The sequence below is a fragment of the Oncorhynchus gorbuscha genome, linkage group LG18, assembly GCF_021184085.1.
Source record: "Oncorhynchus gorbuscha isolate QuinsamMale2020 ecotype Even-year linkage group LG18, OgorEven_v1.0, whole genome shotgun sequence".
Classification (NCBI taxonomy): domain Eukaryota; kingdom Metazoa; phylum Chordata; class Actinopteri; order Salmoniformes; family Salmonidae; genus Oncorhynchus; species Oncorhynchus gorbuscha.
The window spans coordinates 81,695,966-81,715,280 of NC_060190.1; the positions used below are offsets into that span (position 1 = coordinate 81,695,966).

The following is a 19,315-nucleotide window of genomic DNA, read 5'->3' on the forward strand; positions in this document are numbered from 1 at the left end:
AGGGATTAGGGTGCCCTTGGTAGGGATTAGGGTGCCCTTGGTAGGGATTAGGGTGCCCTTGGTAGGGATTAGGGTGCCCTTTGTAGGGATTAGGGTGCCCTTTGTAGGGATTAGGGTGCCCTTTAGGGACACAGCCATAACGGTCAACACTGATTTAACGTCCAAATACAACCGACATGGAAATGAGAGATAAGAGAGAAAGAAAGATCAAAACTGATCGTTTAATTTAAATTAAATAAAAACAATTCTCATATTTGGTGAAGAATCTGTGGTTAAAAAAAGGCACCAGTTTCTTGCATTCAATTTCTTTAGCCGCTTTGGGACTTGATAGGAGACGTTTTCATAGAACGTTTTTCCACTAAACTACATTTACGTATTATTCAGACATTTCATTTCTGGCTGTTATCGACAAGTGCAAAATCTGTTGTTTAATAAATAAATAAAAATCAGAATATGACTTTGTTTATCTGACAACACCGGTGGTTTGCCCACGAAAGACTGGTAGCAGATGGGGACCGCTGTTCTTTCACCGTCAGGTTACAAACATAAGCAACAACGGCCTGTGAAACAGTTTTTAACATCATTACTCTGGTAAATAAAGCGCTGGTAAAAAGAAAAGTAACTTAATGGAATTGACAAGAGGTTTAATTTTATCCTGGGTTGTGTTCATCAGAAAAAACGCTTTATGACAAGAGGTTTCATTTTATCCTGGGTTGTGTTCATCAGAAAAAACGCTTTGCAACAGAAACCAAGGTAGTTTTCTTCCGTGTGGTTTGTAATGAACATACTCTAACAAGAACACCAACAACATGAGACGTTACCTTTAACATAGGGGCCCAGAGTTATTCCCAAATGGCACCATATTCCCTATGTAGTGCACCACTTTAGACCACAACCACAGGCCCTGGTTAAAAGTAGTGCCCTTTATAGGGAATAAGGTACCATTTGAGATGAAACCCAAGGCTTGACCAGGTCCTAAACATACCCTGGACCAAAGACTCCTGGCCAGGTTACGAGGCAATCAGAAAAACTCCTGGCCCTAAAACAAAGTGAACACACAGGATAAGTCCCAAATTGCACCTTATTCCCTATGTAGTGCACTACTTTTGACCAGGGTAGTGCACCGTACAGGGTGCCATTTCGGATACACATGGTTCAGTTCAATCCCACGTGTGAGAACAGGTTGGAGTCATATTGATAAGGTGAGAACAGGTTGGAGTCATATTGATAAGGTGAGAACAGGTTAGGGAATTGACCAGATCATGACTATGTATGGCACCAGTCAGGCAGTCAGTCAGTTTCTATCCCACCAGTCAGTCAGTCAGTCAGTTTCTATCCCACCAGTCAGTCAGTCAGTCAGTCAGTCAGTCAGTCAGTCAGTTTCTATCCCACCAGTCAGTCAGTCAGTCAGTCAGTTTCTATCCCACCAGTCAGTCAGTCAGTCAGTCAGTCAGTCAGTCAGTCAGTCAGTCAGTCAGTCAGTCAGTCAGTCAGTCAGTCAGTCAGTCAGTCAGTCAGTCAGTCAGTCAGTCAGTCAGTCAGTTTCTATCACACCCGTCCGTCTGTTTGTCTGTCTCCCATGAGAGCGGGTGGATGGAGAATGGGAGGGGAGGAGCTGCTTCAGTTGCCAGTCTTGGGAGGCTGGGGCTCCATGAAGGCAGGGTTGTAAGCAGGCTGGGCAGAAAGGAAGTCGGGCTGGGCGGGAGGTGCACAGGGATAGGCTGGCTGAGGCTGGGCTGGGTAGCTGGGCTGGGCTGGAGCCTGGAGGGGGTAAGATAGCTGTCCTGGACTGAACCCAGCCTGACTATAAGACACTGGGATAGCAGGAGGATAGGCTGGACCTGGTAGAGCGAGAGAGAGGACATTAAACACACCACACCAGAGACACCGAGACCAGACGGTTCCTGCCATCGGGATCCTCCTCTTTTCACTTACAAATAAGCTTCACTTTCCACCTCCTCTGTTTGTTTTCAACTAATATTAATACATTACCACACAACTAAGTAATACCACACAACTAAGTAATACCACACAACTAAGTAATACCACACAACTAAGTAATACCACACGACTAAGTAATACCACACAACTAAGTAATACCACACGACTAAGTAATACCACACAACTAAGTAATACCACACAACTAAGTAATACCACACGACTAAGTAATACCACACAACTAAGTAATACAACTAAGTAATACCACACAACTAAGTAATACCACACAACTAAGTAATACCACACAACTAAGTAATACCACACAACTAAGTAATACCACACAACTAAGTAATACCACACAACTAAGTAATACCACACAACTAAGTAATACCACACAACTAAGTAATACCACACGACTAAGTAATACCACACAACTAAGTAATACCACACAACTAAGTAATACCACACAACTAAGTAATACCACACAACTAAGTAATACCACACAACTAAGTAATACCACACAACTAAGTAATACCACACGACTAAGTAATACCACACGACTAAGTAATACCACACGACTAAGTAATACCACACGACTAAGTAATACCACACAACTAAGTAATACCACACAACTAAGTAATACCACACAACTAAGTAATACCACACAACTAAGTAATACCACACGACTAAGTAATACCACACAACTAAGTAATACCACACAACTAAGTACAACTAAGTAATACCACACAACTAAGTAATACCACACAACTAAGTAATACCACACAACTAAGTAATACCACACAACTAAGTAATACCACACAACTAAGTAATACCACACGACTAAGTAATACCACACAACTAAGTAATACCACACAACTAAGTAATACCACACAACTAAGTAATACCACACAACTAAGTAATACCACACAACTAAGTAATACCACACAACTAAGTAATACCACACAACTAAGTAATACCACACAACTAAGTAATACCACACAACTAAGTAATACCACACAACTAAGTAATACCACACAACTAAGTAATACCACACAACTAAGTAATACCACACAACTAAGTAATACCACACAACTAAGTAATACCACACAACTAAGTAATACATCTAATACTATCATGGTCATAACGTGCCATTTTCTGTTGTAAAACGTTTTGCTTCGGCGTGCCCCACTAAACACGATCCTGACGACAGACTGACACTTACCAGTCTCTTGGTAAGGAGGGGGTGGTCCTGGCTGGAACGGCTGTCCCTGGTAGCCTGGTGCTGTGGGTATGGGCTGGCCACCTCCATAGCCGGGTTGAGGCTGAACCCCATACCCAGGCTGGACCGGTACGGTCTGGTAGGCAGGGTACTGGGGGGCCCCCTGGTAGGGCTGGACGGGCTGCTGGGGGTAGTGAGTATTCACCACCGTTGTGTGGGCGGTCGTAGCTATCACCGCTGGGGAGGAGAGATACACCGGGGGGGGGGGTACATAGAAATGCAATGAGTAAAACCGGTTCCCTATTCTGACAGACATTCCCTATTCTGAGTAAATTACACGCGGTTCATTCTGACAGACATTACAATCATACACCACAGCACATACACATCACATACATGCATGTAGGGCCGGGCTCGTACAGGGTACCCTGCAGGGCCGGGCTCGTACAGGGTACCCTGCAGGGCCGGGCCCTGCAGGGCCTGCAGGCTCGTACAGGGTACCCTGCCTGTATAGGGTACCCTGTAGGGCTGGGAGTGTATAGGGTACCCTGTAGGGCTGGGAGTGTATAGGGTACCCTGTAGGGCTTGTATAGGGTACCCTGTAGGGCTGGGCTTGTATAGGGCACCCTGTAGGGCTGGGCTTGTATAGGGCACCCTGTAGGGCCGGGCTTGTATAGGGTACCCTGTAGGGCCGGGCTTGGGTACCCTGTAGGGCCGGGCTTGTATAGGGTACCCTGTAGGGCCGGGCCGGGTACCCTGTAGGGCCGGGCTTGTATAGGGTACCCTGTAGGGCCGGGCTTGTATAGGGTACCCTGTAGGGCGGGCTTGTAGGGTACCCTGTAGGGCTGGGCTTGTATAGGGTACCCTGTAGGGCTGGGCTTGTATAGGGTACCCTGTAGGGTTGGGCTTGTATAGGGTACCCTGTAAAAGGAACACCTGGGTTGATCTCAGGGTAGTTGATGGTAAAAGGGAAATCATTAGAACAAAACTTTTAGGAATACGTGTCAGCCAAGCAGGCTATTAGAGACGTTAGTTTAAATCCAGACCTTCGCCCTCAAGACAGTTCACGTCTCCTTTATTTATGGTTCACTGGTGGAGGCGGACGAGTCCCAGTGTGTTTGGAACACCTCAGTGTTAACCGTAGAGTGTAGGTGGAAGCAGAGGTCTGACAGATACATGTCATACTCAAGTGACAGGAGCTAGCAGTAGAGAGAGTGTGTGTGTGTGTGTGTGTACACAGGGGCAATACGTAGGCAGCAGCAACACAGCCTGACGATCACAAAGAGAGGTGAGAAACTCGTCAGCACAGCATCCGTTTTCAGAAGGATGTCTGTTCCATAATGCCACAGGCTTACACACATTTATAGAGCGGGTTTCATTGATTTAAAAAAATATATGTTACCAACCAACCTGGTACCATTACCCTGTTACTCAATGCTGCCAGTTTCCAAATGTACCTACGCCAATCTTTGTGTTTCATTTCAAAATAAAAGGTTAAATGAAAACAGTCTGGTGATGTCTTGTTGAATCATTCGGTTGGATGAATCAGAAATGTTTAGGAAGTGTAGAAATCTGTGTTTTTGCATTGTTGAGAAAACAGAGTTTTTTTTCCAGAACTCAAAAATGAGGAAGAGCTGTTTTGTTCCAGGTTTGGTTACTGACAGTGGATTTCTGTTCCATTTGTAAGGAGGAAGTGGTTTACACAATTGGGTGTTGTTTGAAAAATCAACCCTTATGTCCCAACCCACTCCATGGAGAGCTCAGCTGGGCCTGTGCGTCCCAAATGTCACTATTCCCTATATAGTGCCCTAGTTCTGATCAGGGTAGTGCCCTAGTTCTGATCAGGGTAGTGCCCTAGTTCTGATCAGGGTAGTGCCCTAGTTCTGATCAGGGTAGTGCCCTAGTTCTGATCAGGGTAGTGCCCTAGTTCTGATCAGGGTAGTGCCCTAGTTCTGATCAGGGTAGTGCCCTAGTTCTGATCAGGGTAGTGCCCTAGTTTTGATCAGGGTAGTGCCCTAGTTTTGATCAGGGTAGTGCCCTAGTTTTGTTCAGGGTAGTGCCCTAGTTCTGTTCAGGGTAGTGCCCTAGTTCTAATCAGGGTAGTGCCCTAGTTCTGATCAGGGTAGTGCCCTGGTTCTGATCAGGGTAGTGCCCTGGTTCTGATCAGGGTAGTGCCCTGGTTCTGATCAGGGTAGTGCCCTAGTTCTGATCAGGGTAGTGCCCTAGTTCTGATCAGGGTAGTGCCCTAGTTCTGATCAGGGTAGTGCCCTAGTTCTGATCAGGGTAGTGCCCTAGTTCTAATCAGGGTAGTGCCCTAGTTCTGATCAGGGTAGTGCCCTGGTTCTGATCAGGGTAGTGCCCTGGTTCTGATCAGGGTAGTGCCCTAGTTCTGATCAGGGTAGTGCCCTAGTTCTGATCAGGGTAGTGCCCTAGTTCTGATCAGGGTAGTGCCCTAGTTCTGATCAGGGTAGTGCCCTAGTTCTGATCAGGGTAGTGCCCTAGTTCTGATCAGGGTAGTGCCCTAGTTCTGATCAGGGTAGTGCACTACAAAAGGAATAGGTTGACATTTGGGACACACAGCCTACTGGCAGGGATCAAAGTGGGAGTGGTCAAACCACTTCCTGTATCATCACATCTAATTGAAGCCCTTTTCACATCAGCAGATGTGCTTATATAGTCACACAGTGCTTATAACACAGGGTCAGAGATACTACAGTCAGAACTGACCCCCAGATACTACAGTCTGAACTGACCCCCAGACACTACAGTCTGAACTGACCCCCAGACTACAGTCTGAACTGACCCCCAGACTACAGTCTGAACTGACCCCCAGACTACACACAGATACTACAGTCTGAACTGACCCCCAGACTACACACAGACACTACAGTCTGAACTGACCCCCAGACTACACACAGATGCTACAGTCTGAACTGACCCCCAGACTACACACAGATGCTACAGTCAGAACTGACCCCCAGACTACACACAGATACCACAGTCTGAACTGACCCCCAGACTACACACAGATACTACAGTCAGAACTGACCCCCAGATACTACAGTCAGAACTGACCCCCAGATACTACAGTCTGAACTGACCCCCAGACTACACACAGATACCACAGTCTGAACTGACCCCCAGACTACACACAGATGCTACAGTCAGAACTGACCCCCAGACTACAGTCTGAACTGACCCCCAGACTACAGTCTGAACTGACCCCCAGACTACAGTCTGAACTGACCCCAGACTACAGTCTGAACTGACCCCCAGACTACACACAGATGCTACAGTCTGAACTGACCCCCAGACTACACACAGATGCTACAGTCAGAACTGACCCCCAGACTACACACAGATACTACAGTCAGAACTGACCCCCAGACTACAGTCTGAACTGACCCCAGACTACAGTCTGAACTGACCCCCAGACTACACACAGATACTACAGTCTGAACTGACCCCCAGACTACACACAGATACTACAGTCAGAACTGACCCCAGATACTACAGTCTGAACTGACCCCAGACTACAGTCTGAACTGACCCCCAGACTACAGTCTGAACTGACCCCCAGACTACAGTCTGAACTGACCCCCAGACTACAGTCTGAACTGACCCCCCCCAGACTACAGTCTGAACTGACCCCAGACTACCCAGACTACAGTCTGAACTGACCCCAGACTACAGTCTGAACTGACCCCAGACTACAGTCTGAACTGACCCCCAGACTACACACAGATACTACAGTCTGAACTGACCCCCAGACTACACACAGACACTACAGTCTGAACTGACCCCAGACTACACACAGACACTACAGTCTGAACTGACCCCCAGACTACACAGACACTACAGTCTGAACTGACCCCCAGACTACACAGACACTACAGTCTGAACTGACCCCCAGACTACACACAGACACTACAGTCTGAACTGACCCCCAGACTACACACAGACACTACAGTCTGAACTGACCCCCAGACTACACACAGACACTACAGTCTGAACTGACCCCCAGACTACACACAGACACTACAGTCTGAACTGACCCCCAGACTACACACAGACACTACAGTCTGAACTGACCCCCAGACACTACAGTCTGAACTGACCCCCAGACTACACACAGATACTACAGTCAGAACTGACCCCCAGACTACACACAGATGCTACAGTCTGAACTGACCCCCAGACTACACACAGATACTACAGTCAGAACTGACCCCCAGACTACACACAGATGCTACAGTCAGAACTGACCCCCAGACTACACACAGATGCTACAGTCTGAACTGACCCCCAGACTACACACAGATACTACAGTCAGAACTGACCCCCAGACTACACACAGATGCTACAGTCAGAACTGACCCCCAGACTACTACAGGAGGCAGATGGAAAGGACACACACAGATACTACAGTCTGAACTGACCCCCAGACTACACACAGATGCTACAGTCTGAACTGACCCCCAGACTACACACAGATGCTACAGTCAGAACTGACCCCCAGACTACACACAGATACTACAGTCAGAACTGACCCCCAGACTACACACAGATACTACAGTCAGAACTGACCCCCAGACTACACACAGATACTACAGTCAGAACTGACCCCCAGACTACACACAGATACTACAGTCAGAACTGACCCCCAGACTACACACAGATGCTACAGTCAGAACTGACCCCCAGACTACACACAGATACTACAGTCAGAACTGACCCCCAGACTACACACAGATACTACAGTCAGAACTGACCCCCAGATACTACAGTCAGAACTGACCCCCAGACTACTACAGGAGGCGTGGAAAGGACACACACAGATACTACAGTCTGAACTGACCCCCAGACGCTACAGGAGGCGTGGAATTGACACACACACTGGAGAAAAACAAGTAAAGCATATACTATTTTTTTTTACATGTAAATCAGTCTTGGAGTTAACATGACAGTATTCATGTTGTGACGGTGCAAGGAGACTTACGTCTGGACTTCCGGCACATTTTGTACAGGCAACAGCAGGGACACACACAGCAACAGATTAAACTGATGGTGAAGATGACAGCTGTCACTACGAATGACGTGATGGTCAAAGTGCTCATATTGCCACTGGAACAGAGAGACATAACATCAGGCAGTGAAAAATACAGAGCATTCGGGAAGTATTCAAACCCCTTCCCCTTCTCCACATTTTGTTACATTACAGCCTTATTCTTAAATCTATTTACATTTTTTTTTTAAAGCCTCAATCTACACACAATACCCCATAATGACATCACAATACCCCATAATGACATCACAATACGCCATAATGACATCACAATACCCCATAATGACATCACAATACCCCATAATGACAAAACAAAAAACAGGTTTTTGGAAACCTATTATTTACATAAGTATTTTTAGAGACCTTGGGTTCGCGCCCAGGCTCTGTCGTAACTGGCCACGACCGGGAGGTCCGTGGGGCGACGCAAAATTGGCCCAGCGTCGTCCAGGTTAGGGAGGGTTTGGCCGGTAGGGAAATCCTTGTGTCCCCAGCGCCTCCTGTGGCGGGCCGGGCGCAGTGCGCGCTAACAAAGGTTGCCAGGTGCACGGTGTTTCCTCCGACACATTGGTGCGGCTGGCTTCCGGGTTGGATGGCGCTGTGCAGCTTGGTTGGGTTGTGTATCGGAGGATGCATGACTTTCAACCTTTGTCTCTCCCGAGCCCGATGAGACAAGATCGCTACTAAAAACTAAAAACAATTGGATACCACGAAATTGGGGAGAAAAAGGGGTAAAATTCAACAACAAAAAAGTACTAACTTAATGGCCTTAAATGTGATATTTCAGTTGATTATTTTTGTATACATTTGCAAGCATTTAAAAAAAAAATGTTTTGCTTTGGCCTAGCGTCGTCCGGGTTAGATGGCGCTGTGCAGCTTGGTTGGGGATAGGTTTGTAGATTGAGGAGAAAAAACAGTCATATTTTAGCTTGCTATCTAGCAGTTTAGGCTCTTCAACATGCTCAATAGCCACACGGTTCAATAATAGATCCAGATGAGGTTTAGGTGTTGAGCAAGTGATTATGATCCCAAAAATTATGATTTTAGTTTGAGATATTTAGCACCAGCCTATTTCTAGTTACCCATTCAGAATCTGACTTATCTATATTAATGGGTGTCAGTTATTTATTTTACTGTTGCAGCCAACGTGTACTGTTGAGTCGTCAGCATTCATGAACACAGGCTTTATTCAAGGTCAGTGGAAGATCATTTGTAGAAACAAAAAACAAAATGGTCCAAGCCTGCTGCCCTGCGGTACACCACAAAACACAAACAAATTTGCATTTAGAGAAGCTTCCGTTAAAGAAAACCATCTGTTCTATTGGATAGGCAACTGTCCAAGGCGGCACTGAAGTCTAACAAAACACTCACAGGGATTCTTCCTTATGGGCGTGTTGTCGGGTTAACAGTCTGGGAATTGAAAGACAGGTTAAGCAAGCACTCACGCAGCTGGTCAATCTTCAATCACTTTCTTTCAGCCAATCATCAGTCATTTGTGCTGAGGATGTTGATTGCCCTTCCCTATGAGCATGCTGAAAGTCTGTTTTTAAGTTTGTTTTCTGTAACATGACATTGTACTTGGTTGAACACCATTTTTTCAAAAATGTTTGCTAACAGGCTGATTGGTCGGCTGTTTCAACCATTACAAATGTGCTTTGCTAAACTTGGGCAGCGGAATGACCTTCGCCTCCTTCCAGGCCTGAGGGCACACTATATTCCAGGCTTAGATTGTGACTCCTATTTGCCACATCTTCAGTATTTTGCAATCTAGGTTGTCGCTTCCAGGTGGTTTGTTATTTATAGATATTTATTTCTAGATAGCAATCATTTGTTCACCTTTTCCACACTAACTTTGCAGAATTCATATCTACAATGCTCTATCATAATTTAGTCCATGATGCTTTTTTTATTTTTATGTATTTTACCTTTATTTAACTAGGCAACTCAGTTAAGAACAAATTCATATTTACAATGACAGCCTAGGAACATGCATGATTATGAAGGCTCTGGATTTTTTGTTTGCATGGCATGCCTAAGTTGGCAAATATCAGAGGGTTTTGTTATGAATGTGACATCTGCCTCAGTGAAGGATGGAGAAGAGTTAGTAAAAAGTCCTTTAAAATTGACACTCTGGGCCCAATTTGGATATTTTCACTTAGGGGTGTACTCACTCTTTTTCCCAGCGGTTTAGACATTAAATGGCTGGGTGTTGAGTTATTTTGAGGGGACAGCAAATTTACACTGTTATACTTTACATTGTAGCAAAGTGTAATTTCTTCAGTGTTGTCACATGAAAAGATATACTCAAATATTTACAAAAATGTGAGGGGGTGTACTCACTTTTGTGATATACTGTATTTAACAGTCTTACAGCTTGGGGTTAGAAGCAGTTCAGGAGCCTGTTGGTGTCAGACTTGATGCTCTGGTACCGCCTGCCGTGTGAAAGCAGAGAGAACAGTCTGCAGCCCAGTACACCACTGGGCCCCGAGCTCTCTGCCATCCAGGATCTCTATCAGGCAGCGTGAAATGAAGGGCTGGAAAATAGTTACGACTCCAGCCACACAAGCCATAGAGTCCATACGCTGTAGTGCCATGCGATCAAGGACGGCGCTGTTGCCGTACCAAGTGGTGATGCAGCCAGTCAATATCCTCTCAATGGTGCAGCCGTAGAACTTTGAGGGTTTGAAACCTTTTCAACCTCGTCAACGACTGTGCGCGTAATGTGGACCATTTTAATTACTTACCGATTTGGACACCGAGGTATTTGGAAGCTCTAGATCCTCACCACTGCAGCCTCATCGATGTGGATTAACAGGGAGTACAGCAGGGGACTAAGCACACACACCTGTGGGGCCCCCCCATGTTAAGGGTCAGCCTGGCAGAGGTGATATTGCCTACCCTCACCACCTTGGGTCGGCCCGTCATGAAGTCCAGGATCCAGTCTCAGAGAGAGGTGTTCAGTCCTAGGGTCCTAACTCATCTGTGGTGTTGACGAGGGCGGTCTAGTCGACGTGTGTTTCTATTCTACTGAGGTTTTGAAAGAGCCCACATCTACTCCAAGCGGTGTTTCATTGTTGCACTGATCTGAACTCAGCTTGGTTGGAAAGAGGGAAGGGGGGGGGGGTGGGGTGTTGTTGAGGTTGACACCATAACAGAATGTCAAAACACAACCATGCTAATGTGTTGGTGGCTCGGGGGGTTTCAGCTTTAGAGCGATACAGAGACTGTCAATGTTCTTCAGGTCTCGGACAAGGTTAGTAATCACATAAACCCAGTCCACTGAACTACCTGGTCAGTGGTTCTTATCTTGAGTAAGTCCCAAATGGCACCCGATTCCTACATAGTGCACTACTTTTAACAAGAGCCCTATGGGGCATAGGGTGCCATTTGATTTGGGACATCGTTTTTGTCCTCCTACCTGTATATGCAGTTTTCCTGTTCAGACTCAGTCAGCCTGAGAGATTGGCTGCTGCAGCAGTATCTATTCTCACACGTTCCACAGCACCACTGAAATGTACTGCAGTCCAGTTTGGCTTTGTAATGGCTGAAGGCATTTAGGTAGGCTTCACAGTCCTCTCCAGCTGGGTAGAAAAGAGAAAGACATTATAGGTAGGACTTGGACACAGCTGTGTAGAAAAGACATTATAGGTAGGAGTTGGACACAGCTGGGTAGAAAAGACATAGGTAGGAGTTGGACACAGCTGGGTAGAAAAGACATTATAGGTAGGAGTTGGACACAGCTGAGTAGAAAATACATTATAGGTTGGGAGTTGGAAACAGCCGAGTAGAAAATACATTATAGGTAGGAGTTGTGTTCAAAAGACACACAGCAAAGACACCCAGCAAAGACAACAGCAACAACAATATCGACACGTATAGAACAATAGAATAACAGAGTTATTGGTGTGGGTGAATGTAGCCTGATGCCAGGTACATTTGTGCCATCATTCCACTCCTTGCCATGCCAAAGAGGAGCAAAGTGGCACAAAATAGACTGGAACCCAGGCTGATGATGGATTGACAAGTTCGATATTAGTTGGCTTTTAGAAAAGTTGGAGAAGATCTGCTTGGAGATGATCTGAAGCCTAAAAATGGAGGTTGATGCTCATACAGCCACCAGAGGACACGGTGACGTCATGAGGTGGCGGGCAGAAGAATAGCTGAAAGACAGCTGTAAAAAAGGGTAACTCTCGTGACTAAATGTCCTCACAATACGCAGATTTAATAATGTAATCGTTTAAACATTACACAACCCAGGAATGGGGTGAAAGCTATGAATATATGAATATATATATATATATAAATAGGACATGGATGTGTAACGGATGTGAAACGGCTAGCTTAGTTAGCGGTGGTGCAGCTTGAAGTAGTAGTTCCCCTTGCTCTGAAAGGGCCGTGGCTTTTGTGGAGCGATGGGTAACGATGCTTCGTGGGTGTCAGTTGTTGATGTGTGCAGAGGGTCCCTGGTTCGCGCCCGGGTATGGGCGAGGGGACGGTCTAAAGTTATACTGTTAGTGTAGAGGCGGTAGGTAGCCTAGTGGTTAGAGTGCAGAGGCGGTAGGTAGCCTAGTAGTTAGAGTGTAGAGGCGGTAGGTAGCCTAGTGGTTAGAGTGTAGAGGCGGTAGGTAGCCTAGTGGTTAGAGTGTAGAGGCGGTAGGTAGCCTAGTGGTTAGAGTGTAGAGGCGGTAGGTAGCCTGGTGGTTAGAGTGTAGAGGCGGTAGGTAGCCTGGTGGTTAGAGGGGAGAGGCAGTAGGTAGCCTGGTGGTTAGAGGGGAGAGGCGGCAGGTAGCCTAGTGGTTAGAGCGTTGGGCCAGTAACCAAAAGGTTGCTATATCGAATCCCCGGGCTGTCGTTCTGCCCCTGAACAAGGCAGTTAACCCACTGTTCCCCTGAACAAGGCAGTTAACCCACTGTTCCCCGGTAGGCCGTCATTCTGCCCCTGAACAAGGCAGTTAACCCACTGTTCCCCGGTAGGCAGTCATTCTGCCCCTGAACAAGGCAGTTAACCCACTGTTCCTAGGCCAGTGAAGCCGCAGTTCCTAGACCAGTGAAGCCGCTGTTCCTAGACCAGTGAACCCACTGTTCCTAGACCAGTGAACCCACTGTTCCTAGACCAGTGAACCCACTGTTCCTAGACCAGTGAACCCACTGTTCCTAGACCAGTGAACCCACTGTTCCTAGACCAGTGAACCCACTGTTCCTAGACCCGTTAACCCACTGTTCCTAGACCCGTTAACCCACTGTTCCTAGACCCGTTAACCCACTGTTCCTAGACCCGTTAACCCACTGTTCCTAGACCCGTTAACCCGCTGTTCCTAGACCCGTTAACCCGCTGTTCCTAGGCCAGTTAACCTACTGGGACCACAGAGTCCTTAGGACTAGGGCCACATCTTAAAGACTGTCCATTACACCAGTTAACCCACTGTTCCTAGACCAGTTAACCCACTGTTCCTACACCAGTTAACCCACTGTTCCTACACCAGTTAACCCACTGTTCCTACACCAGTTAACCCACTGTTCCTACACCAGTTAACCCACTGTTCCTACACCAGTTAACCCACTGTTCCTACACCAGTTAACCCACTGTTCCTACACCAGTCAACCCACTGTTCCTACACCAGTCAACCCACTGTTCCTACACCAGTTAACCCACTGTTCCTACACCAGTTAACCCACTGTTCCTAGACCAGTTAACCCACTGTTCCTAGACCAGTTAACCCACTGTTCCTAGACCAGTTAACCCACTGTTCCTAGACCAGTTAACCCACTGTTCCTAGACCAGTTAACCCACTGTTCCTAGACCAGTTAACCCACTGTTCCTAGACCAGTTAACCCACTGTTCCTAGACCAGTTAACCCACTGTTCCTAGACCAGTTAACCCACTGTTCCTAGACCAGTTAACCCACTGTTCCTAGACCAGTTAACCCACTGTTCCTAGACCAGTTAACCCACTGTTCCTAGACCAGTTAACCCACTGTTCCTAGGCCAGTTAACCCACTGTTCCTAGGCCAGTTAACCCACTGTTCCTAGGCCAGTTAACCCACTGTTCCTAGGCCAGTTAACCCACTGTTCCTAGGCCAGTTAACCCACTGTTCCTAGGCCAGTTAACCCACTGTTCCTAGGCCAGTTAACCCACTGTTCCTAGGCCAGTTAACCCACTGTTCCTAGGCCAGTTAACCCACTGTTCCTAGGCCAGTTAACCCACTGTTCCTAGACCAGTTAACCCACTGTTCCTAGACCAGTTAACCCACTGTTCCTAGACCAGTTAACCCACTGTTCCTAGACCAGTTAACCCACTGTTCCTAGACCAGTTAACCCACTGTTCCTAGACCCGTTAACCCACTGTTCCTAGACCCGTTAACCCACTGTTCCTAGACCCGTTAACCCACTGTTCCTAGACCCGTTAACCCACTGTTCCTAGACCCGTTAACCCACTGTTCCTAGACCAGTTAACACCTGCCACCTTCCGGACTGAATACGTTTGTAGGAGCAACACTTTTGATCAAATATATCACTTAAAAATTGCTCTCATATGCCAACTTCTGTCCATTAAGAACCAAAGACGAGCTACACAAGTATATATTTTTAAACCTGCATATTTAGTTAATATTGCCTGCTAACATGAATTTCTTTTAACCAGGGAAATTGTGTCACTTCTCTTGCGTTCTGTACAACAGAGTCAGGGTGTATGCAGCAGTTTGGGCCACCTGGCTCGTTGCGAACTGTGTGAAGACTATTTCTTCTTAACAAAGACAGCCAACTCCGCCAAACGGGGGATGATTTAACAAAAGCGCATTTGCGAAAAAAAGCACAATCGTTGCACGAATGTTCCTAACCCTAAACATCAGTTCCTTTCTTAAAACCAATACACAACAGTATATATTTTTAAACCTACATATTTAGTTGAACTTCTTTTATGTTAGCAGGCAATATTAAACTAGGGAAATTGTCACTTCTCTTGTGTTCATGCAGAGTCAGGGTATATGCAACAGTTTGGGCCGTCAGGCTCGTTGCGAACTAATTTGCCAGAATTTTACGTAATTATGACATAACATTGAAGATGTAACAGCAATGTAACAGCAATATTTAGACTTATGGATGCCGCCCGTCTGATAAAATACAGAACGGTTCCGTATTTCACTGAAATAATAAACATTTTGTTTTCGAAATCATAGTTTCCGGATTTGACCATATTAATGACCAAAGGCTCGTATTTCAGTGTGTTATTATGTTATAATTAAGTTATAATTAAGTCTACAATATGATAGAACAGTCTGACTGAGCGGTGGTAGGAGCAGCAGGCTCGTAAGCATTCATTCAAACAGCACTTTCATGCGTTTTGCCAGAAGCTCTTCGCTGTGCTTCAAGCATTGAGCTGTTTATGACTTCAAGCCTATCAACTCCTGAGATTAGGCTGGTATAACCGAAGGGAAATGGCTAGCTAGTTAGCGGGGGTGCACGCTAATAGCGTTTCAAACGTCACTCGCTCTGAGACTTGGAGTAGTTGTTCCCCTTGCTCTGCATGGGTAACGCTGCTTCGAGGGTGGCTGTTGTCGTTGTGTTGCTGGTTCGAGCCCAGGGAGGAGCGAGGAGAGGGACGGAAGCTATACTGTTACACTGGCAATACTAAAGTGCCTATAAGAACATCCAATGGTCAAAGGTTAATGAAATAGAAATGGTATAGAGAGGAATAGTCCTATAATTCCTATAATAACTACAACCTAAAACTTCTTACCTGGGAATATTGAAGACTCATGTTAAAAGGAACCACCAGCTTTCATATGTTCTCATGTTCTGAGCAAGGAACTTAAACGTTAGCTTTTCTTACATGGCACATATTGCACTTTTACTTTCTTCTCCAACACTTTGTTTTTCCATTATTTAAACCAAATTGAACATGTGTCATTATTTATTTGAGACTAAATTGATTTGATTGGTGTATTTTATTAAGTTAAAATAAAAGTGTTCATTGGTCATTCAGTATTGCTGTAATTGTCATCACACACACACACACACACACACACACACACACACACACACACACACACACACACACACACACACACACACACACACACACACACACACACACACACACACACACACACACAGGTTAAATAAAGGTGAAATAAAAAATAAAAACCATCTGTAAATGTGGTCAGAGGCGCCCAGATGGTGTGACGCAAAATGCGGAGGACTGAGCATTGACGTGATTGGTTTTTTTGACGGTAGGTGATAGCTGGAGGTCCTGTATAAAAACAAACTCACATCCTTGACAACAACTCCGCCATGCCCAGGAAAGCACAGGAAGTGTGCATGTCCTGACTTCTGCAGAGGCCGTATCACCGGAAATACGGCCAATGCAGACCTCAGATTTACCACGGAGCGCCTTTGGGACACCAGCCGCTTTGACTAGAGACCAGTGCTGCACTTGGCGGGGTACATATTTCACTGGACGTCTGAAAAGCACTTTAGTTCAAACATTTCCAAAGGAAAAGTCATGCCATAACTAGTCATAATTTATGTCCTCGGCGTGTTAAGTTAAGACAAACTCGGCCCCACCTCAGACATTGAGCAATGCAAACGGCAGATGATGTCATTTCACTTAGTTAGCTAGGCTAGCTCCTGGAAACAAATATCAGACTGATATAAAGTTGTAAAGATTTGCCAAACTCACCTGTCACGAAGGGGATCAGAGTCCCACACAAAACGACAGTAACAAGGCACAGACTTTTCGCCATGGCTCCCGTTAATTCCGATGCTTAACACGAACCCCGGTACGATAGCTACTTTCTAAGTCCCTACTAAAAATGACAAACCAACTAGTGATGGGAGAAAGATGCAGTATTCAACGCATACTAATCCGATACAATGTGCAGACGCGCTTTTCAAAACCAAGATAATGGATATACCAACAGGACTAACTTGTCTCTCTCCGCCCCAACAATGGGAGTTGTTGTCCACAAAGCGGCACCGCAGGCTGTCTAGCTCCTCCCCCTTCTATCCTTCTTCTTCTTCTTCCTTAAAGTTTTATGTCAGACTACACCTATAGGTGTTCTACCGCCACCTAGTGTACAGGGTCTACTTTGATTATTATGGTGCTCAGCAAACAAATGGTATATGTCAATGCCTCCATTTACTGTTTTAGGCTGTATATCAGCCCAAACATTTAACACAATAAAAATAAACAAAAACCAAATTCGATGTATTCATCATTCAGATTCAACTGCCAACGCCCATCCCTACAGGCTCTGGGGCCTGAGAATGAAGAGTAGCTTTGGACAGTATTCTTTGCAATGTTTTGGTAGTGAATTCCTGGAAACCCAAAAACCTTTCAGCAACAGACACTATCATGTCCTGTTTCTTGGACTTGTTGTTTGTTTGTGCAGTACAATTAATCACATGTGTGATAAATACCATAAAATCCACCTTCTTCACACTCAGACTGTTGGATAAGCCAATAGCCAGAATAGCTAGGACAGTTTTTCAATGGGATCTGTCCATAGGGGGAGCCTGGGCAACTGAAATGCCTGACCTTTTTCAACAGTCTGGCTGTGAACATCTGTACGAAAACCAAATGAAGGGAGACATAAATATGATTTAAAACAACTGTTGATGCAATATGGGGGGGTGGGTGGAGGGGATTAATCATAAACCCACATTGAGAAACTTTTGTTTGATTCAGGGTGAACTGGTGTGTGAGAGATATATTATGTATAACCTAACTAAAAGCAAGAGATAGTTATGTGCACGGGTCAGATCAGGGATATTGTCTCTGAGTGTTGAAACAGGTACGATCAGGGATATTGAAACAGGTCAGATCAGGGATATTGTCTCTGAGTGTTGAAACAGGTCAGATCAGGGATATTGAAACAGGTCAGATCAGGGATATTGTCTCTGAGTGTTGAAACAGGTCAGATCAGGGATATTGAAACAGGTCAGATCAGGGATATTGCCTCTGTGTATTGAAACAGGTCAGATCAGGGTTATTGCCTCTGAGTGTTGACACAGGTCAGATCAGGGATATTGAAACAGGTCAGATCAGGGATATTGCCTCTGTGTATTGAAACAGGTCAGATCAGGGTTATTGCCTCTGAGTGTTGAAACAGGTCAGATCAGGGATATTTTCTCTGTGTATTGAAACAGGTCAGATCAGGGATATTGTCTCTGCGTATTGAAACAGGTCAGATCAGGGATATTGTCTCTGTGTATTGAAACAGGTATTGTGGTGAAATGGAAGAGGAAAGCCTATGTAACTATTGTAAACTCGAATAAATAGAGAATGGAACTAATTGTATCCTCTACTGCCTTTTCTACCACGATATACACTAGCCCTTATTCCAGAAAGCACACCAGATATACCCTGGTATTATGTAGTGATGAGGACACAGACCACTAGATATACCCTGGTATTATGTGGCTAAGTGATGAGGACACAGACCACCAGATATACCCTGGTATTATGTGGTTCAGCGATGAGGAGAAACTGAAATGGTTTTTTGTCCATTTGGGTATTTATAAAAATGTACAAGAAGGAATCAAAGAAAAAAAGAGCAAACTATAATTAAATGGTAAAAATATTTATCTTCTATGTGCTAAATGGTACGTGTGTATAGTTGAATTTGGAAGTTTACATACACCTTTACCAAATACATTTAAACTCAGTTTTTCACAATTCCTGACATTTAGTTAAAGGAAAAAAGTCCCTGTTTTAGGTCAGTTAGGATCCCCACTTTATTTTAAGAATGTGAAATGTCAGAATAATAGTCGAGAGAATTGTTTATTTAAGCTTTTGTTTCTTTCATCACATTCCCAGTGGGCCAGAAGTTTACATACACTCAATTTGTAATTGGTAGCATTGCCTTAATTCTTTTTGACTTGGGTCAAATGTTTCGGGTAGCCTTCCACAAGCATCCCACAAAAAGTTGGGTGAATTTTGGCCCATTCCTCCTGACAGAGCTGGTGTAACTGAGTCAGGTTTGTAGGCCTCCTTGCTCACACACACTTTTTCAGTTCTGCCCACAAATGTTCTGTAGGATTGAGGTCAGGGTTTTGTGATGGCCACTCCAATACCTTGACTTTGTTGTCCTTAATCA

General features: G+C 45.3%; 1 protein-coding gene across 1 annotated transcript; it reads right to left on the reverse strand.

Annotated features, from left to right (window-relative positions):
• Positions 1-1,452: 1,452 nt before the first annotated feature.
• LOC124003416 (protein shisa-4-like) lies at positions 1,453-17,204 on the reverse strand. The gene is made up of 5 exons (XM_046311664.1): positions 16,897-17,204; positions 11,638-11,800; positions 8,157-8,281; positions 3,161-3,394; positions 1,453-1,841 (listed from the first exon to the last, which is right to left on the reverse strand). Exons 1-5 carry the CDS (start codon positions 16,958-16,960, stop codon positions 1,621-1,623), a joined length of 807 nt encoding a protein of 268 aa, XP_046167620.1. The 5' UTR covers positions 16,961-17,204; the 3' UTR covers positions 1,453-1,620.
• Positions 17,205-19,315: the final 2,111 nt, after the last annotated feature.